Source organism: Hyperoodon ampullatus, assembly GCF_949752795.1.
Source record: "Hyperoodon ampullatus genome assembly, chromosome: 9".
In the NCBI taxonomy this organism is placed as follows: domain Eukaryota; kingdom Metazoa; phylum Chordata; class Mammalia; order Artiodactyla; family Ziphiidae; genus Hyperoodon; species Hyperoodon ampullatus.
This window is the reverse complement of record NC_136922.1, coordinates 94,009,173-94,031,297: the sequence shown is the minus strand read 5'-3', so window position 1 is coordinate 94,031,297 and position 22,125 is coordinate 94,009,173. Positions and strand designations below refer to the sequence as shown.

The following is a 22,125-nucleotide window of genomic DNA, read 5'->3' as shown; positions in this document are numbered from 1 at the left end:
GAGCTGGGGCGCGGCAAGTTGAAAGGCTTCGAGTAAGGTCGGGGAGAGGCTGCAGGGCAGGTGCTGGTGGACGGACTCTCTAGTGGTGTATCTTCCTGTGCCGGAGCGACATGGTCCAGTTTGTGTTTTAGAAACATTTCACTGCCGTGTGGGGCAGACAGCCGGGCTGTGGGAGAGGGCTGCCCTAACGCAGGGGTCTGCACCCAACAGTGACATCCTGTCATCGTGAAGGGGCCAGACTCCTACAGGGCTACTTGGGACCATTTCTACAGCATCTCCAGTCCTCTGAGATAATTACTTCCTGAGGTCGGAGTGGAGGACCTGTGTGGGTAGGAGGTGAGGAGAGAAGTGGAAGGGGGTGGCTATCATTATCATCATCACATAAGCAAAAGATACTTACTCCATGGCAGGCATGGTGTCAGCTCCTGGAAGGCATGTTTAGAAAAAAGGAGGAAGCCACAGTCCTTGCCCTCAAGGAGATCATAATCACACGTATGAAAAGGCATATAAAAATGGAGTGAGGATCTCCTCGACTTGCTGTGTGGCCTTGGGGAAGTTACTTAATCTCTCGGCACTTTAGTTTCCTCATCTGTAAAGTGAGGCTTGTGGTGATACCTGCGTCATCGAGTTGTTAGGAGGATGGCTGAGCACTCATTTAGTTGGTGCTAAGTTGTACTGAGTGTTCAGGTGGTAAAAGCACTGCTGGAGTTTGGAGTGACCAGAAGGTTCCTGGGGGGTGAGCTGGAGAATTGTTAATACTTGGAGAAGGGAAGAAGAGAGAAGCCTAGTGTGGAGTTGGCTGATTTCCATGGAGAAGTAGTGCAGGTGAAGGTGTGAATACAGTATTAAATCAGTGTTGTAAAGAAGTCTGGATTATGAGACCAAAGAGATTTGATTTCATTCTTTAGGTAATAGGAAGCCTTTGAAGATTTTTGAGTAGGAGGGTAACATGACTAAAGTACTGCTTTTTGTTTATTTTGTTTTATTAAAAGAAGGATTACACAGTCTGGAGTAGGCACTAAATGGAAGGGAAAGAGACTGGAGTCCGATGGTGAGGCTCGGGGCCAGGCTGGTGGCTGTGGGAATGGGAAGAGGAGGGACTTAAAGGGGACAATTAGCAAGATTTGGTGATTAATTGAATCAAGAGAAAGGTCAAGTCTCATGATTCCAAAGTTTCTGGAATCTGGAGATTGGAGATTACTGAGAGGTCAGGGGAGGACCTAGCTTTGGGGCAAGTTGATGAGTTCAGTTTTAGGCTCCTGGATTTTTGTGGGGTTGCTGAGACATGAGTGTTTGAAAGCCTAGGCAGGCAATTAAAAGAGAATTGAAATTTCGGAGAGGGTCAGGGCCATTGGGAATATAGGCACAGAATTAGGAAAGTGAATGAACTCTTGAGAGAGTAAGTGGGAAGGAAGGAAGGAAGAGTGGAGGGCTCAGAACTGTGCACAACATTTGCAGGAGCAGGAGAATGGAAATTGCCAGAGAATCAGGAGGAACTCTACTCTCTTGACAACTCTCCTGTAAGAGAAATTAGATAAGTACTAACTTTACAGATGAGGTCATGAGTCTCAGAGAGGTCAGAAAATTGTCCCAAGTTCACCCAGTAAGGGATGGCAGGAGGTGGACTGTGATGCACCTGCTGACACCTAGCCTATGGCTCTCTTCCTTACATCTTCTTATATGTTCTTTTTGCAGGAACTAAGTGGCTCCTCCATGGTCCCCATCATGACAGCAGTGCAATCTAAAACAGCTCCTCCCACATTTAACAGGACCAATAAATTCACAGCTGGCTTCCAGAATATTGTAGATGCATATGGTGTAGGCAGTTACCGGGAGATGAACCCAGGTAAAGGGACCGATGTGTTGCGCAACTAGGCAGCTTGAAAATGAAAACTGGGTAAGATTTACCCCTATGGTGGCCTTGGCAGTTAATCACTTTGAACTGTGACATTCCTAAAATCTTCTTTGGCTTCCTAATGCCCTGCATTGTCTTTTGCAAGTGGTGATTAGTGAAAGATTTGCTCTTTGTCAAGATTTCACCTGTTCTCCCTTAAACCGTAGATGTATCAGGCAGCCAAATTCAGTTCTTGTTTCCTTACTGATTCAGTGAGGGTCATCTGTAGGCATCTGCACAGACCCATGGGTGTTGTGTGGGAGAGATGGAGATGGACGTAGACAGGACTTGTAGTCAGAAGACTGGAGTCACAAGCTGTGTCACTAAGTTGATTTGTAAAATAAAGGGGATTTGTAAAATAGACCAGATGTCCTTAAGCCAAGCAGTTTATGGTGCTGTTCTTCTCCAGCCTGAGTCCCAATCTAATTTGTGACCCATACTGTAGGGGCCCCGGAAGGTTGAGGGTCCTGTGAGTAACTGCTGGAGGTGTGTGGTGCATGGAATGGAGAAACAGACAAAAGATGGTGGTAGAAAGAGTATAGAAAGCACTTAGAGATAGGAAACTGGTTTTAAGTCCCATTAAGCTTTGTGATCATGGGGAGAGTCACTTAGCTGCTCCAAAACTCAGCTCATCTGTAAACTGGGGAATAATAATACTTACTCATTGATGAGTTAATATATGGGGGAGGTAAGTGAGTGTCAGGGGTGGGGATGGTGAGGGAAGACAGAATCAGAAAGACACAAGGAACCAGCTTGGAGATCGTGGAGCGTGGTAGAGAAATCTTTGATGTGGGGCCCAAAGAATGTTGGGAGGACTCAGGCTGTTGTGGGTCTCACCTCTACAGCTCCCTACACCATCATCACTTTCCCCTTCCTGTTCGCTGTGATGTTTGGAGACTGTGGTCACGGAATTGTGATGCTACTGGCAGCCCTTTGGATGGTCCTTAATGAGAGACGCTTGCTGTCCCAGAAGACCACCAATGAGGTGAGTGTTCATCAAATGTCTCTCCTCGTTTCTTGGAGGTTATAAGTAGAATATTAAAAATGTGTATATTGTTTTCACCATGGAAATAACATGTTGTTATAAAAAGTAAGAGAAAGATGGAAAGTAAAAAAGGACCAGAGTTCAACATAAAAACTCCTGGCCAAAGGTAAATCCTTTGGATGGTTTGGTGCAGTAGCATCTTTGTTTTTTGTACATTACTTGACAAGGCATTGATTTTTTCCTTTACTTTTTTCTCTTAACATTGATTTTTTCCTTTGATTATAAAAGCAATATATGTTCACTGCAAAAATTGGGAAAATACAACAATCTCACTACCTAGAGAAAATCACAATTAATGTTTTTTTTTTCTGTGCTTATACACAGGTATATAATTTTCTAAAATTGGGATGAAATAGTGCATATTAATTTGTAGCTTCCTTTTTTTTCACTCAAAATATCACAAATATTTTTTTATGGCAGAGCCCTTCTACGATCAGCCCATGATCAGCATTCTTATGAACTGCTGAGAAATCCTGAATATTGGGTCTTCACTTGCACACTTGAAGTTTCCACATTTTCTGTGAAATCCCTGCACGGCGTTGTGAAGATTAAGACAATTCAAGTCCGCATTGTTTCAAAGTTAATCAGCTAACGTCACTTTATGTCCACTGTAATACATTTTATAAACCGGAAACATGCTTTTCACTCTGTTCTGAATTTTAAGAATATCTGCAATCTTTAATACAAGTTGACTTAAGTTGAGCTAGTTCAATGATGTCATAGCAAGTCAGTCATAAGCAGCGTTAGTGGGAGAATCAACCTGTGACCAGTAGAGTTTTCCATGACAAGCATCTTAACAGCTGTGCTTTCCTATAATAAATATTTAAAGTCTCAAATGGACACTTCAGCAGTTCTGAGAACGGCTGATACACATCATCCTGTCCTACAGAAAACGCTTTACTCTTCTTGGTGGATGTGCTTAGACAGAGACTCACTGTTATAACAAGACCCCAGATGAATGTAGACTTCACTTGCTGTAAAACTTAGCAGCATAGGAGGCAGGTCCCAGAAGCACTTGAGGCAGCTGCCACCCACTTTCAAGTCCCTTCCTTTATAAGGGAGGCCTCAGCTGCTTCTTCAGTTATGTTTTCTAACCAAGGCTGAATTAAAGAGTATGAGGCTTATAGTGCTTTGTTTCCACAGTAACAGCTACCATTCTAGGACTTTTCTGAATCACCCGTAGAAGCTCAGGAAAATCAGGATGTGTGTGCCCTGTCTGTTTGGATCACTTTGATGCCTGCCTGGTCACATGGCCCCTCTGGGTGGGATGCCCGTGTGCCTTGCAGTGGCTGTCCCAGTGGTGCTGGAGGCATCCTGTAACACACGTCCCCGGGGTCTGGTTCAGAGCCCACTGACAATCGTCCTCTGTCTCCCTGGGGTCAGATTTGGAACACCTTCTTCCACGGACGCTACCTGATCCTCCTCATGGGCATCTTCTCCATCTACACGGGCTTGATTTACAACGACTGCTTCTCCAAGTCTTTCAACATCTTCGGCTCTTCTTGGAGCGTCCAACCCATGTTCAGAAATGGCACATGGAAGTAAGTTGGGACAGAGCTGAGTCACTCAGTGGCCATCCAGGTGGCCTCAGTGACAGTTCTTGTGGCCGGGGGATTCTACGCCTGGCTCTGCTCAGAGGTGCGCCCACCACTTCAACAAATATTTTGGCTTTGTCTATTGAGTGTGAGACCTTGTACCACTTCCTCAGTAACTGCGCTGGTAACTGTAATGCATGGAAAGAGTTTTTAAAACCTCAGCTGAATTAAGTAGGTATCCTGGAGTGCATCCCTTGTGCCAGGCACTGTTGCGAAAACAACGGTGGGGCAGGTATAAACTGGGCATCCGAGTAGCAGTCGTGGAGGTGAGGCTTCCGGGAGAAGGAGGTGGCGTTTGAAACATACCTTGCTTGTCAGGGAATCGGGGATAGAGTGAAATTATGCAGCCACATACTTAGGACAGAAGGCTTTGCTTTAGAAAGGCTGATGCAGGTTTGAACTATATATAAGTGATTGGTTTCCCATGTTCAAAGCCCAGACTCACCAGAAGGGCATTTTTTTCTTTTTGACTGCTCAGAGCAGCTTGACTGAATGTTGAAAGCAAAGGAGGAGACGGTTAGTTTTGCGCTACTGTACTTGTTCCCTGTACTTGTGGGTGACGGGGTGAGGAAGGCGGAGGGTAGGATGTGCAGGCTGGTGAGAAGTTTGGGCTGCAGGAGAGAGACCTGGAAGCTCTCTGCGTCCCCACCCACCACACCTTCCGCAGGCATCCCCAGTTATTATGCAGTGTGTCAGACACACAGTCATCAGGATGGAGTCAGCGCTTCGGAATGGAGACCTTTATGGGGAGGGAGAAAGATTTTCGAGTCTGAGGGGTGGGTCAGTGTGATGAATTGGGGGAGAAGAGGAGGGCAGTGGAGGGGAAGGGGCTTCGAGGGAGAATGTTGGCTCCCTTGGGATCTTTGGGGCACCTTCGGCTGCCTGCACTACACACCAGAGACAACCACAGTGGTTTCCGGGTTCCTTGCGAGGCCTAAAAGTCCCAGGTGATGTTCCCTCACGTCTGCCCACTCACCTGCTTCAGGGCAGCTTCAGGTTTCTCTGTCTCTTTCTGGAACGTCCAGTGGGAAGTGTGACAGGAGAGCACCGCGAGAAAGGGGAGGCGGAGGTGTGTAACCGTATCTGCAACCTTGCTTCCATCTTTTCTCTCTCAAGCATGGTAGGACTTTCTATTTAAGGCACGTCAGGGGTCTTATCTGCTCACCAAAATCTGCACCACACATTGTAAGTGGGGGGAGAGAATACACCATCCGTCTCATCCGAGGATTTCTCAGTTAGGAAAGATTCAACGCAGGGTTCCTTTCGACGTGAATGTTCCTAAGTGCATTTGGGGGCTTGGTGCTGACTGAGGGCCCAGCGGGGCTCAGGGGCTATTGTAGTACAGGTGGGTGTGTCACAGAGGCTCCGTGCCTCTCCTTTTAGTCCCTTTGCTGGGTCCAAGTGCCCTGTAGGAGAGGACAGGAATGTTGAACAATAAATAAGTAAATAAAAATGAAGAAGAGGGCCTCCCTGGTGGCGCAGTGGTTGAGAATCCGCCTGCCGATGCAGGGGATACGGGTTCGTGCCCCGGTCTGGGAGGATCCCATATGCCGCGGAGCGGCTGGGCCCGTGAGCCATGGCTGCTGAGCCTGAGCTCCGCAACGGGAGAGGCCACAACAGTGAGAGACCCGCGTACTGCAAAAAAAAAAAAAGAAGAAGAAAACATTTTGCAGGGCTACAATTACAGATGGCTATGTCTATGGGGTTTTGTTTGTTTTTTCTTTGCAATTAGTATCCTGAAGAGATGCCTAGAAGAACAAAACTGTCATAACATTTGGAGAGAAATTGCTGAGTTTTGCTCTTCAGCTTTAAACTCATAAGCACAGTGATGGATCCCGAAACATGTGTTAAATCAGCATAACTTCAGCAAACTATTTACACAAAATTTCATTTGCCCTGTAGTGTGACTGGGAAAAGTCCGAGTCAACTGGCTTACTCTGCAAACATGGGTTGGAATATTGTTCTTTTGTGTGCATGTAAATTACCCTGGCCCCAGTTCCAGGCTGTGGAGGCCAAGCCTAGTCGGAGAGACCCCAAGCTCAGCCCCACGCCCAAGCATGGATGGTATGAAGCACACCCTCTTCAGCAGGGAGGCGAAAGGAAATCGTAGGCATCCATCAGAGCGGCAGAGGGCCCAGCGGGCTGATTTTGTCACTGGCCACAAGCTAGGTCTTGGGCCTGCTTTCCCTGACAGTGGGCTAGAGACACTGTCACACCATCCTTCAGCCACAGACCACAAGAATCACGTGTGTTGTCACCAGAATTGGGTTGATTGACTCAGTGAGGGAGATGGTGCCCTCTGGGGATGGTGAGCATCTCAGTAAGAGGGTGTTAGAAGGGCTTAGAGGATTTGGCCTCTGGGAGGATAAGGGAAATGTTGGTCATTTTTGTGGTTTGGACAACATCCTTATTTTGAACTGTCCGTATTTTGATATCAGATATGATTGTGGAATGGTCTTGTTTTTGTCTTGATCCATGATGGTCACAGGGTGGCCTTGTCTGATGTTGTTCTGTGAAACAGATACCATGGCTTAGCTGTGGGCGCCAGGCCAGTTCCCTCTTTTTTCTTTGTTGACACACAAACACATCTCTGATCATTAGATCCAACCATTTGCACTGAGGCGTGCTGTTAGGACCGGAGTCTAGGTCTGAGATGGCTGGTCAGGGCCAGCTGTTTACACTGTCTCTGAGGGCCTGGTCAGCATAGTCAGGCTTCCTCATTTCCCCTGTGCTACCAAATACCCACCACAGCCCAGCTGCAGGAGGGAGGGAGTGTATTTCTCGGTAGCCTCTCCACGTTGCCAACATTCTGTTCTTCATCCTTTCAAATACTCATCCTTGGGCCCCTCTATAGATGTGTGCTCTTAAAAAAAGAAAAATTAAGCCCTAATGTTCTTAACCCCTTCAGGTTTGCACAGATGGTAAGAAATTCCTGCCCATTGACATTTGTGCTTCTGGGTGAGAATGGGACACAGATTTAAAGGCAGTTAATGGACCACAGCTTTTAGGGGCTGAGTTTCCCAGAGGTCAGGGACCACGTGTGAAAGCCAGTTCACTCCTCCAGGATCAGTTCTCATGCTCCCAGGGGAGATTTCCCAGCCTGGTCCCAGGGCTGGGTTTTATTTCCTCTATACTCCTGTCACCCTTGCCCCCTGCCTCTTTTCTGATGTAGTATAACTTTTTCTTGACTATACCCAGTCAGGCTGAGAGCCCTTTGGAAACTCAGACTGTGACCTCCTTGGGGGCCAGATGGTAATATCTGTAGCTCAGTACCTAGGGTGATACTCAGCACATAGTAGGTGTTCAATACCCATTTGTGGAATAATTGAATGAACCAATTGGTGAGTTGCACCAACAGTTAGGCTTTGATTGGCTCGCAAGTGGCTGACTGATAGTACTGTAGTATTTTTCCTACCTCTAGTTGATCATTGGTTTTGTTTTGTTTTTCCTTTCTCCCTCTGTAGTACACAAGTAATGGAAACGAATCCATATTTACAGCTGGACCCAGCCGTTCCGGGAGTGTACTCTGGAAATCCATACCCTTTTGGGATTGATCCGGTAATAATGTCTTCTGAGATTAAATATTTATTCTGTAAAATGTCTCACTGAGGAGATCTCTGTGTGGAGGGGACGAAAGTGCCAGAACCTGTCAAATCCACCAACTTGTACTGACATAGAATAGCATGTCCTGGAGGTTTTTGTGACACACTGCAATGGATTCAAGTAAATGTCCTACCTGCACCCTTTACCCAGCCCCTGGGTCATTTTCCATGCAACTTCCCAAACATCTGCCTCTTTCTTCTCAGTTATACCCCTGGTGGTTTACAGTTGCTTCTTTAAAAGGCCCTTGGTTGCTTGGAAAATATGCATATTAGATAAGCAATTTAGCATCCTAACCAAGTTCCCAACTTTGGCGTTTTCTTGCAGTGATTAGCATCTCTCTTTTTCCTAGAAAAGTGTGGATTTGCTTTTATATTTGCTTTATTTTATTGCATAGAATTATACAAGTTTTAAAAAATGTGTTAACTCTAATGGTTTGTTATATCTACCTCAATTGGATTTGAGCCAAACAAACAAAGGTGCTTCCTCGTCCAGCCTGCAGGTACAAAGAGATGTCAAGAAGACGCATCCCTATTTGGGTAAAACCCCTCACACGATGGCTTATCACCATATTGCCACCAGGTGGCGGTCTTGTGCTCCAAATGAGCACAAGTGTTTGGAACTGAACTTGGCACATGGGGTTCATAAAAGTTTCCTGTACGCTCATTTTTTTGGAAGAGAACTTGAGACCACAGTTTTACTGGCTGACAGTTGAGAGTAATAGCACTGGCCCTAAAGTTGGTTCTCTGGTCTCTCCTGTCTTGTGGGTCATCTCCTCTTCAGTTTTCCTGTTCCTCCCACTTGCTGCCCACTTCCTGTCTCATAAAAACAGCAAGCATCACCCAGGATTGGTTTATACTTGCCACCCAGGGGCACTTGCATTCTAAGTTTTGTCAAAAGAGGCGAAGTCCTTGAAGTCCTGTTTGTAAGCTGCAAAGTGCTAAAGAGAAATGCATGTTGTTATTTTTGTAGACGGGAAGGCTTTATCTTCAGTCCAAGGAATTTCATGATTAGTGAACAGGCAGCGGAGGAGTATCAGAGGGGAGTGATTTTTAGGGTCTGGTTGACCTTCCTTTCCTTTGAATCTCATTGCTCCTACTGTCCTGTCTCTTCTCTTCACAGCCCCCATCTAATGCATCAGCAAATCCTGTCTACCCAATTTTGGTCCTCATGGACAAAGGGAGTGTAGCAAATTTCACGATTCAGAACTGAGTGGTCCAGTCTTTACTCTGTGTGCAATTTTGTCATCTGCCCACTAGTTAGAAAAGAAAAGAAAAGAAAAATGTGAGGGTGAAAGGGAAGGTGATGTGTTGAAAATAATTAATTTTTTCCTAGTAACATTTAGATTTTTGAAGATTTTTGATCTTTTTAAACATTATAATAATAATATATATGATTAAAAACCCATATAATACAAAAATTATTAAAAAATAAAAAGATAAAGCAGAAACTAACACACCATTGTAAAGCAATTATACTCCAATAAAGATGTTAAAAAAAATTTTTTTAATAAAAAGAAAGAGTTGCCTTTCTTACCTTTCCTCTTCCTGCAATCTGATTGCCCAGAGATAATCTCTTTAATAGAACATTTCTGTGTTTATATTAGCACTTATATATATTAATGAAGGGTTTGATTTTTACATAATGTAAATTTCTACAGCTGCATTTATTAACTCTGTTGAGGATCTGTTTGTGAATCAGAGCACAAAATATTCGGGCATCAGAGCTGAGGGGGCTTTCTAAAGGCGTCTGTAAATATTTTATAATAAATGAACATTACACAATGGTTACAAGCCCATGATTTAGAATCAGATAGGCTGCGTTTAAATCTTGGCTTTTCTATTTACTTGCTATGTGATTTTGAGCAAATTATCATCTCTGGGTCTGTGTTTCCTCATCTGTAAAATGGGTATAATAATAGCCCTCATAGAATTGCTCAGAAGAGTAAATGAATTTTATAGGTAAAACACCCAGAAGAGTCTGGTGCATAAACAGAGTAAATGCTCCATTTGCTGTTATATTATTTCTCCTTGGGTGTGTAAGTAACTTAGTCTCTCTGAGATTTTGATAAATGCCCTTATCTGTAAAATGGGAGTACTTATAATTATCTCATAGAGTTTTTGTTAGAATTAAATGAGATAAATACACTTGAAGAGCTTAGTATGTACTTGGTACTTAACCGTGAACATTTTTTAGTTTTTCCAAGCTGGGTCTAAGGTGTACTGGTAACCCTGCCCTTACTGTGTTGAGTGATTCTGTCGAGACTGGCCAACCAGGAGGGCAAAGGGAAAAAGCAGAGGGTGGAGGGCAAGCCTGGTGCAGCTTCAATGCCAGGGCAGATGGGGAGGGTAGTGGAGGTGCCTCTGGGGTCTGAGCACCTGTTATAGGAGTCCCTTTCCCCCATCTTCCCAGCAGCCCCCTTAGTGATTGTTCAGCTGGCAGCCGCTCAGGACACTGTCGAGACAGAATCAGTGAGAGGTGGTTCCTGCATGGGGGAGGGGAAGGTAACTGTGCACTGAGGCTGCACTAGGTGGATGTCGACCCCTTCGCAGAAGCAGGGGAGTTTGGAGGAGGAAGTAGTTTAGGAGGAAAGAAAAGAAGACCCTGTGGCTTTGTTAGTTCTGAGGAGCAAACCCTCCAGATGCCTAAAGTTCCAGAGGGGTCAGAGGTGGGAGCAAGGACTTGAATCATTCGCATGGGGGTTGGTGTTGGAGAATTCTGTGGGGAAGAAGAGCGTTAGTGACTGGGCCATTAACCAGGGTGAGGCCATGGCAGCCCCCAGCCGCTGAGTGCTTGTTCTGTGTGTCCGTCTTGTGTGGGCAGGACAGGTACACGCGTCCCTCTCTGTGCCAATAAATGCTGGCTACAGGAGTGGCTTCTTGAGAAGGGCCTGGGAAAATGCTTTGTAATGTAAAGCGCTATAGAAATTCAGAGTAAAAGGTGGTATTATTAAGAGAGGCTTGGCTAAATTCATGGGCCAGAGATCTACACCATTAATGTGGGAACCCAGGCAAGTTTGAGATCTCTCCATAATGTTTCAGAATGTCTTTTCATTTAGAACAGGGGAAAAATCATGTCGTTTTTTTTTTTTCTTCCAGTTACTTGATGTTTTACTAATGGTGCTATTGGTTCCAACACATTTGTCATGAGAGTTGCATTTATAAGGGGTTTGGTCCTTTTCTTTTTTTTCTTAGCCTAAAATGCATGTGCTGAACTGGACAGAAATTTGAAAATGTGGTTCCCAGAGTGACTTTTTCAGGGGAAATCGAGCTCTCGCCCCTGACTCTGGGAGAACTTCTAGACTCTGGTCTCATGTCTTTCTTGTCACGTTTCCCTTCCAGGTTTGGAACTTGGCTTCAAACAAGCTAACATTCTTGAACTCCTATAAGATGAAGATGTCAGTTATCCTGGGAATTGTCCAGATGGTTTTTGGTGTCATTCTCAGCCTTTTCAATCACATGTAAGTTTCACAATGAACTTTCTGCCTGTTGGTCTGACCATGTCGGGGATGAGCAGTGGCAGAGCCACCAGTTTGCTCCTGTGTCCCCTCCGTGCACGTTTCCTTCCTATGGGGATTGCTTTCCCCGGTCTCTTGGCTTGAGCTCAGACAAGCTGGTTTGCCAGAAATGACACCTCTGTTTCTCCTGAGCTGAGTGCACCTTTCACCTCAGAAATATTTGAGGGTTCAGAAGGAGACTGCAAGGCCACAGTGCTATGTGTCCTCCCAGCCTGCAGGGCCTCCGTTGGTGCTAGATCCAGGCTTAACTCCCACCAGTGGGCAAATGGGGACATAAGTGCCCTCAAATTCTGAATTCCATTTGGTATAATTTCTTCCTGCTGACAGCAGCCTCTCTCTCATTTCTTTGACTGTTAACGTTCTCCCATCTTTTCTTTCTGTTAAGATTGATCCCTAGAAAGCTTCTCAAACTTGCATATTTGTGCTAAAGTTGTGAATGTTTGAAAACAGCCTCAAATATGCCTATTTAGAGATACTTTTGTGGACATGGCAGCTTGTAGGTATTGCTGAAACCCACCTGCCAGGAGGTCAGCACAGTGCCAAAGAAATGGTACAGAGTTTCGAGTCGGAGGTTTGACTGATGGTTCTAACTCTTTATAGCTGTGTGATCATAGATGTGTAGCTTAACGTCTCTGAGATCATTTTCTGCTGTAGAATGGGAATAGAGGAGTCAGAACGGGTCGATTATTGTGCGGTAAGAAACAGCTCCCAAATCACAGTGGTTTATGACCGTGATGCGTGTCATCGTGGGCCACCAGGGGCGCTGCTCATCTCATCCTCACACTGGGACCAGAGCTGATGGATGGGCTGCCACCACCTGGAAGCTGCCAGTTGCTGTGACAGGAGAGTGTGGTCAGTTACCCACTGACTCTTAAGCTTCCACCTGGAGTGACACATGCCACCTCCATTCCCATTTCATTGACCAGAGCCAGTCACATGGTGACCTCCAATCAGAAAACCAATAGATGTATGATTCTACTTAAAAAATAAGAACTATTTAGTGAGTAAACGAATGACAGCGCCTTGGTACTCCTGCCTGCCTGAAAGTGCTGTGAGAGTTAAATGAGAGAGAAAACCAGGAAGTGCTTTCTGGGCTATGATTGACATCGTGTGTCAGGCTGGCCTCAACTATCTCTAGTAATCCTGCTTTATCATGGGATCTCCATTTTTCCCTCCAATAACTCTTACAATTGACAAAGGGTCTGGGGCCCTTTTCTGACATTTTAACTGGATGTCCCCCAGCTTAGTCTTGTGGGACTCTCTCTATGTCTTAGAGCAGAAGTTGGCAAACTTTCTCTGTAAAGGGCCAGATAGTAAATGTTTTAGGCTTTGCAGGCCAGATGGTCTGTGTCACAGCTACTCAATTCTGGTGTTGTAGTGTGAATGCTGCCACAGACTATATGTAAACAAACGAGTGTGAGTGTGTTCCAATAGAACTTTATTTATGAAAACTGAAATTTGAATTTCCTATAATTTTCACGTGTCATCAAATATTCTTTTGATTTTTCCCCCCCAACCATTTAATGATGTTAACAGTTAAAGCTGTACACAACTAGGTGATGGGCTCAGTTTGGCCTGTGGGCCATTGTTGACCGACCCCTGTCCTAGGGCATCCTTAGGGGAAAAGCTGCCAAGCCATGCTTCTGTATCCTTGTACCATTAACTGTGTTGATATGAATTAGGTCTGCATGGGAAGCTGTGGCCAGATCATCAATTGTCTATGTGAGCCTGCCCTCTGCCTCAGACTTTATCTTCTAGACCCTGGTTCTCTCTGAACCTTTTGTGCAAAAGCACCTTTCTTTCTCATCTTCTCCAGCCATGCATGATTGCCGCTTGCCTGGGGAGTGGATGCAGGGTTCAAAGAAATGAACATTTGGTGATTTGGAGAGAATAGTGAGTTGTTGGTATTCCTTCAATGTTCTGTCTTGTATGTGTGTATGTTTCCCCCCCTCAGATTCTTCAGAAACACTCTCAACATCATTCTGCGGTTCATCCCCGAGATGATTTTTATCCTGTGTCTTTTTGGATACCTGGTCTTCATGATCATTTTCAAATGGTGCTCCTTCGATGTATCTGTGTCCCAGCGAGCGCCGAGCATCCTCATCCACTTCATCAACATGTTCCTGTTTAACTATAATGACCCTTCGAATGCACCCCTATACAAACATCAGGTATTTATGGGGCTTTTTTCTTCTTTTACGCACTTGATTATGTTAAATCTCTTTCCTACTCTTGGGTACTGCAGAGAGTAATTATTTGCAAGGCTGAGCCATCTCAGCACCCGATGTGTTAGGTTCTTCAAATTCAGAAGGTCTTATTGGATGAACGTCTGGGTGCTGAGGGCAGTGCTGTGGTGTGGCTCCAGCCATTCCTATCTGGGTAATACATGGGAGGGATTATTGCTGTGGGGTTGAAAATTAGCTTGTACGTTGTCTGCAAAGAAAGAAAACAATAATCCTTCGATTGATTGGCTTGAAACTGTAAATGCTCTAAATAGCACCTTAAAAATGAATAATCTTTTATTATAAAAGTAAACTGTAGTAAGGTTCACAAGAAAGAAAATTGAAATAGAGTCAAGAAGAAGAATCCCTCTGTTCACATGGGGAGTGAGTTTCTGGAAAACTGAACCAAACTCATGCTGTCCTATGAGCTTCCATGGCTAATTGGAGATGCTTTCTTTCTTTTTTTTCTTTGGGCTCTTCTTCTATGGATGATACCTTCCAACAGTTGGATGTTATTGCCATTCTGACTTCTGTTTCTTTCAGCCTCATTATCAACTTAATATTTTATTTTAAAAAAGTATCAATGTCCCATGAGAGGTGGGTATAAAAATATCTCAGTGGCTAATTTTTGGTAACACAAATAGTTCTTTTCCTCTGGCCTCTCCCAGTGATAACCTGATCATATTGTTTGCTGGTAGATTTTCACTAAGGGAGAACCCACTTATATAGGTTCTAATTCCTCTGGATCAAGCTCTAGGGCTAGATTTCCCAATACCAGGTGGAGCACATGGCACCTGCCAGTGACCACTCATCCTGGGTCCCAGTTACAGCCACACGTCCTCATGAGTTTGAATCCTAGCTGTGTTCTCCTCCCCTACAGAAGCAGCAAATAAGAAGAAGAAAAAGTAAGGAATGATTTTAGCTAATAATCAGAGACGACATATAGCTCTGAAAGCTCTCTTGTATCCCACCTTACTATTGTTGCACCTGTTTGTTATACATCGATGGTGTAGGAACCATCCCTAGACTACTGGCATTAAATGAATGTATCTGGAAGGTTCGTTTATGCAATGCTGGAGTCTAAACGAAAGTTCACTTGGATTTCCCAAACAAGTCTTCTCTTTGAGGCACGGTACTCAGATTCGCCACATAGTTCATGTGCTGATTCTTTTCCTAAAGACTAAAGTCCTGTCTTAGTGCGCTGAACATTGAACAGTGAATGGCTTTTCCAGCTTTTTTCCATTCAAAAATGTTATTTGGAGTTGGCTGGTTTCCACACCCTGGAATGAAGATTGATTATCTAGACACAGTTTGCAGTTTCCATAACCTCATCTTCCCGTCATGCAGCTGGAAGAGACAGTGTAAGTTACTAATACAAACACTGCGCTGGTTGCTTCGTGCCATGTTTCAATATCAAAGAAGAAGAGCAACAGATAAGTAGACATCTCTGGTTGCTTTGTACATTGTGAGGGGAAAAAAGCATGATATCTAAATGGGCAAATGGCAACGAGGTAGCTTTGAGGACAGGGGCCTGGGACTGGCAAGTGCCGTGTGTGTTCCCGTGGTTCTCCCCCTACTTGGGACCAGTTAAGAGTGGAGGAGAAGGCTTCCCTGGTGGCGCAGTGGTTAAGAATCCACCTGCCAATGCAGGGGACACAGGTTCGAGTCCTGGTCCGGGAAGATCCCACATGCCGAGGAGCAACTAAGCCCGTGCATCACAACTACTGAGCCTGCGCTCTAGAGCCCTCAAGCCACAACTACTGAGCCCGCGTGCCACAACTACTGAAGCCTGTGCACCACAACTACTGAGTCTGCGCTCTAGAGCCCATGTGCCACAACTACTGAAGCCCACACGTGTAGAGCCTGTGCTCTGCAACAAGAGAAGCCACCACAATGAGAAGCCCGCACACCGCAATGAAGAGTAGCCCCCGCTCACCACAACTAGAGAAAGCCCGTGGCCAGTAACAAAGACCCAACTCAGCCAAAAATAAAATAAAAGAAAATAAATTTATTAAAAAAAAAAGAGTGGAGGACGGTAGGAGATGGAGAAGATAAAATGTTTCCACTGTTATCGGGGTAAATCTTTTTACAATTGGGATGATAATAAATTGTCTCACTGGGAGCTTGGCCAGAACAGTTAAAGAAATGTGAGGGCTCAAGAAACGTTTTCCCTTTTACTCTGAGCACCCCATTTCTACACCTTTACAATGGCTCTGATGAAGCCTTCCCGGGAGTCCTGGTTCTTCAGACCATAGCAGCTCTGGGTCAGTCCTCAAACCCAGTGACTCGAGAGGGTAGGAAAAAGAGTTGGGGGTGAGGATGTGAAAGGAAATATGTGACAGGATGATAAAATTGGACAACTCCTGGGCTTCAGCGGGGCATGAAGACCATAGACGCCTCACTCCAAAGTGAACTGTGACAGAGAGAGAGACAGCAAAAGAGAGTTCAGCCCAGGCATCCCAGGACCCGTTAGGTACCTCACCCACAGTGAGTCTGTGCGAGTAGGGGATGATTTTTTTTGCAAGAGAGAGCAAGAGGGCTTAGTAGTACTGGAAATACAAGGTTACTGATGGAGACAGTCAGTTTGTGATTTAAAGTGACCCAAGGACTTTTGGTCACTCCAGAGTGACCAGTGCAGTGCCAGGCCTTCTCTTTGTCCAGGGCCAGGGCTGACTGTCCCCATGGAACAGAGTCAAGGGGACGAGGGACAAATGAAGTTGCCCTTATGATGTGGCTCATGAGCACTTCTGTCCAATGACAGGCTCCACATGGTGTGGGTGTATGATACGGGACCACTTGGAGAGTAAGGAATAAAGAGAGGGAGACTCCAGTGTCCACCATGAGTGGACACCCCGTACCACCAGACTGACAGTTCTCTCTCTGCACTGGAAATGGTCCAAGATGGGAGGGTGAATGGGTCCATTGAAATGCTTGAGATCACTCCAAATAAAGTGCAGCTGGAATGATACATATTTACCATTTGTATCATATGAAATGTGCTGTGCAATCACCTTGAAATGATAGGATCTTACGGTTTTGGTCTTACAGCAAGAAGTCCAGAGCTTCTTTGTTATTATGGCTTTGATTTCTGTGCCGTGGATGCTTCTGATTAAGCCGTTTATTCTTAGAGCCAGTCATCAGAAATCCCAGGTAAGCACCATCCACTTCCATTCACTCACTGTGGGTAGGAATGTGGGTTCCCTGCAAATGTAAGTTGGGGTTTAGAGAGAACACTGCATTTACCAGGGCCTGAAGGACCTGGTGTGGTGAGGAACTGGCCCACCCCAGGTATGCTTCCTACTGTAGAGCTCAGCTTTTCCTTGGGGCTTTCTTGATTCCAGCATAATGGTCACAGTTAAATCTTACGTTCTGCAAACCGTGCTTGGGGTGTGTGTGCTGAGTCAAGTGGTAGTTAATGACTTTTAAGGCTCTGAATGTGGTTGTTTTATTAGTTGAAAATAAGAGTCTTTTACTATAGTTTTAGTGTGTTAATGAGTGTTGAAAGTTGTTTTCATCAGGATTCTAAAGTTGTGGGGAAAAAAGTAAAGTTGTGGGCTTTTACTGTATTATGTTACAGATGGTGAGAGGGAACTAGAGGAGGAAACACGTTTAAATAAGTCTGTTCTTGTTTTTCTGATTTTCACCCTATTGTCAAACACCAGTTTCAGCCCACTTCCTCCTTTTGTCTAAACTTCTCCTGAGGCTCAGGTTTACTCAGGAGGTGACGAAGTGTTTACTGTCAGCCTAAATCAAATAGGATTTGGGAAGATTAACCTTCCAGGGAGCATTAGAGTCTGGAAAGGACACACAGGCACTGTTTGAGATGATTGGTCTCTGCTTCCCTCTGTTAGTGCAAAAGATTAAGTGGTCTATGCTGAGATCACATATGTTTTAAGTGGTTGGAAATATTTTCAGATAAACCTTTTTTTCTAAACTCAGACGTGGCTGACAGTAGAGTCAGGGACCTAGGTGGGTCCAGGCTGGAGTTCAGGAGGTTCGTCTCTAGGTGGCGCTCTCTTTGTAAATCACCTGCCTCTCCCACTATTTCCTGCCAGCCTTGACCAGATCCAAAACCTGTCTGAAATATAATTTATGTGGGATATAAATACACAGGAAGGCAAACCAAAGAATACTTGTTTATTGTTTGGTAAATAGGTGAGAGACCAAGATGGTAAAGGAGAGTTGAGGTGGACCATTGTCCAAATAGGTGAACTGGTGTTTCAAAGGAAGGTGGCAAATACCTTTCTGCAGAAATAGTTGCAACTGTCTTTCTTAGAAACTCAACCTGTCCGTAAGTCGAGGACTAGGTTACTGCTGGCTCGCCTGAGTCCCAGGACTCTCAAACCATAGCTTGTCTTATTCTTTGCTCCACAAAAGCTGTTTAAATAGTGGCTGAGTCCAAAGTGATGGATTTCTCCCTTTTCCCCATGGATGACTTGTATGACAGGGAAGGAAGAAGAGGTGCTTTTGTAGTCTGCCATCTTGGGCGATACCTCCTAGGCTGATTCAGGGGAACAGGGGCTCCCAAAGACTGCTTGGAGGCCTGCCTCCTTGGCCCCTGGGATGTGTAGCTGTCGATTGACTCCTTAGGCTGCTGATTAGATGGTCCTTTTTCATGTCAGAAACATTTCCTTCTACCTCCATCCAAGAGGTGATTCCATAATGGAATTATTTGGCCTCCTCTCAATTCCCCCTGTGAAACCTTAAAGAGGCCCAGTATATAGAGATTATAAACAGACTTGTTCTGATGGGCCTCGGGGGGAAATGAGCAGAGGTCCCATCTCCTCAGGCTCCTCTGTAACCCTGTAGCCCTGGGTCCCTGCAGGACATGGTTTGGAAACCCCTTCCCTAGAGGGCCACCTGTGATGTGGCCCTTTTGACACGCACCCTGTAGGCAGCCAGTGAGCACACACCTCCTCCCCAGAACTACTCATGCCAGCCCCCTGGACTGCCTGGACCACCCACATTCTGCTTCCTCTTCTGACTTGCTGCCGTGGACCCAGGTCTCCTATCACTCCGTATCCCAGGTCACAGTAAAGTAACTTTGCATTTCTATTTAAAATCTTTACATTTACATGCGTGTCTTCTATGCTAAAATTCATTGAAGTATAACCTACATACGTCAAAGTGCACAAATGATAAGGGCACAGATCAGTGAAGTATCATAACATGAACACATCCGTGTGACCAGCAGTCAGATAGAGACGCAGAACACCATCAGACCCTGAAGTCCCTGTGTGCCTCCTTCCGGTCACTCTCAACCCAAGGTCAACCATTATCCTGACTTCTAACACCATAGGTTAGTTTTCCCTGCTCTTGAACTTTATGTAAGTGGAACCATGCACCATGCCTTCATTTGGATCTGGCTTCCTTCATCCAGTGTTATGTTTGAGAGATTGTGTGTGTGTGTGTGTGTGTGTGTGTGTGATAGCTATGTATTATAGTATTCCCTTGCATGAATATACCACAATTTGGTTATCCATTCATATATTGATAGCTATTTGGCTTTTTTCCAGTGTTGTTAGTAATTATAAATAGTGCTGCTGTGAACATCCTTGTGTCTGTCTTTGTGCACACGTGTTTTACGTGTTTTTAGAAAGTTGCAAGTAACTAATTTAAAATTGATTACTATTTTATTTCAGACAGCATCCAGCTCAAACACTGTGAGATGTTTAGTTAGGGGGATTGCAAAGTATATTTTGAATGGGAAGAAGAGTCAGTGAGATCCACAAAGTCCCAGTGTCATGCTTCTACACAGTTGTTTATACTCATTTGAACCAATTTCAGGATATGACCAGAAAAGGCTAGCATTTAAAGATGGAAATGGAAAAACTGTCTTCTGTTTCTTCTTTGGTATTTTCTTCCTTAAGTTGATGGGGAGAGAAAATAGGATTTCAAGAAGACAAAGTAATGTTAACTTGAGCCCCATTCCTCACCATGGGGCAAGGAACCATGGGCCAAGGGGAGAGGCTTACCCAGAGCCCCATCTTGGTACCCAGCACCCTGGAATTCCAGTCCACATGGACACAAGCCCACTTCCAGGGCATAAAAAGGGCCAACCACAGCACTGGCCTGGATACCACTGACCCTGGTGTGGCCAAGGGGCAGCAGCGCTCCCAAGGAGGGAGTGTGGGTGGAACGTAGACATTTGGGTGGGAGTGTACACGCATGTGCACACGAGGCCACAGCCCTTGTGCTGTGAGATGAAATCACAGGTGAGAAGGGAAGGGTCACACGCCGGGGTGCAGGGCCAGCTCTCCCATGCTGCCATGTCCTGGTGTGGGATGCTGAATTTGAACCTGGTCTTCCAAGTTCTTGTGAGAATTTATTTATCAAGACAGAGGCCAGAACATATTTTATTTAGGAGTTTGTTGGCTTGATTTATAACTTTTAAATATTTAAACATATGGCATGTGGGCTTTCATTTGTACCTTTGCCCAAAGATCTGCAAATATCAGGTTCAGACCTGCTGAAGAAAGAAAGGTAAAGATACTTTAATGCCTAATTTGCAATACGTCACCTGTGAAATCATTCTAGGAAGAACTTTGGATGTGGGACATTAAATTTCACAGTGACTTGAAAGAAATATTTTCTTCAGATTCAAGGAGAAAACCAGGCCAAATTGAATGGTGACTACACCTAGATTTTTTTTTCCTTGAATTTTTTTCTCAGCTATTTTTATAAAGTGATGTTTTTATTTTAAAAAGTATGTTTGTGTTGGTAAAGTCATTGTCTAGTCCGTTTGGGCTGCTGTAGCAAAATACTGCACACTGGGTGGCTAAAACAACAGAAATTTATTGCTCACAGTTCTGAAGGCTAGAAGTCCAAGATCAAGGTGTCAGCATCGTCACCTTCTGGTGAAGCCCCTTTCCTGGTTCACTGCTGACATCCTTCTGTGTCCTCACCTGATGGGAGGAGCTTGGGAGCTCTCTGAAGCCTCTTTTATAAGACACTAATCCCATTCACGAGGGCTCCACCCTCATGACCTAAGTGCCTTCCAAAGGCTCCACTTCCTAATACTTTCATCTTTGGGGGTTAGGATTTTAACATGAATTTTGTGGGGGGACACAAACATTCAGACCATAGCAGTCATTAATCCCTCCTAATTTTGCTTGTAGAAATCTGGCTGTTTGGGTCACACGATGATTGGTTTACTGTAAAGAGTGTGATTAATTTGGCACATTCTGGAACACAGTGGAGAAAAGCACATGCCCTGGAATTAGACCGCCTGGATTTGAATCCTGGCTCTGCCACTAACTAGCCTTACCAGCTGTGCAGTCCTGGGCTCATTTCTTAACCTTTCTGTTACTTAAGTTTACTTCTCTGTAGAATGGGGTGCTTACATAAAAAGATTGAATAGAGGGTTTAGAACAGTATCTGGGACATAGCTAATATTTAATGATAGCCTTTATTTTATATAGAAGTTTTGTCATTCTAAGGGTGAATTTGACACTGCATTTTCTTATTTGCTGAAAGCTACAGGCCTCCAGGATCCAAGAAGATGCCACCGAGGACATTGAAGGTGACAACTCCAATTCTTCCATGAGCCCTGGTCACAGGGCTTCTGCAGGTGCCCATGGGGCTCAGGATGACCATGATGAAGAGGTATTTGGGGGAGTTCCCTGGTGGCCTAGTGGTTAGGATTTGGTGCTGTCACTCCCGTGGCCCAGGTTTGATCCCTGGTTGTGGAACTGAGATCCCATGAGCTGCATGGCCAAAAAAAAAATTGCTTATCTAAAGAAGAGGGAAGAGGTATTTGGGACTTGACACCCTATGAAGACTTCCAGTTTGTACAGATTCTAGAAGCCAGATCTAGTCAGGGATGATGCTCACGTATTTAACAACCAGTAGCGTGTGGGCACCAGCCAATCAGAACAGACTTAGGCAGTAGAGCTGGGAGGGTTGGGAGGACCCTGCTGGTGGCAATCCTGTCATCACTGAGTCATGGGAAGTTGGGGAGGTCCCAGGAAAGGGGGGGCACTTAAGCTTACAGCTACTTACCAGCCAATCAGGGAGCATTTTAAATAATTACGCCCAGGTGCTGCTCTATCTGTGAGTATGAGGTGAATATCAGCCTCACGTTTAGTGACATAGAAGGTCCTAAATGTTACTGAGGTCTCCTTGGCTCAGAACTGTGCCCCTGGGAGTCTGCTACATTTATGATGATCTTTCCCATCAGTGACCCTCACTCATGAGAGCAGAGGCCAAGTCTGGACCCTTATATTGAAGCAAGAAGTGGGTTATTTATTCCC

At 45.0% G+C, this 22,125-nt stretch overlaps 1 protein-coding gene across 1 annotated transcript in view; it reads left to right on the top strand.

The window, feature by feature from the left end:
• The window catches only part of ATP6V0A4 (ATPase H+ transporting V0 subunit a4), a gene marked incomplete at both ends in the record, with an annotated part of 46,790 nt that overhangs the window by 17,973 nt on the left and 6,692 nt on the right, over positions 1 to 22,125 (top strand). The window contains 8 exons of the mRNA XM_079711591.1: positions 1,696 to 1,846; positions 2,740 to 2,879; positions 4,323 to 4,480; positions 7,999 to 8,092; positions 11,476 to 11,594; positions 13,606 to 13,822; positions 16,922 to 17,023; positions 21,350 to 21,478. Coding sequence (XP_079567717.1) covers positions 1,696 to 1,846; positions 2,740 to 2,879; positions 4,323 to 4,480; positions 7,999 to 8,092; positions 11,476 to 11,594; positions 13,606 to 13,822; positions 16,922 to 17,023; positions 21,350 to 21,478 — 1,110 coding nt within the window. The remainder of the gene's footprint in view (positions 1 to 1,695; positions 1,847 to 2,739; positions 2,880 to 4,322; positions 4,481 to 7,998; positions 8,093 to 11,475; positions 11,595 to 13,605; positions 13,823 to 16,921; positions 17,024 to 21,349; positions 21,479 to 22,125) is intronic.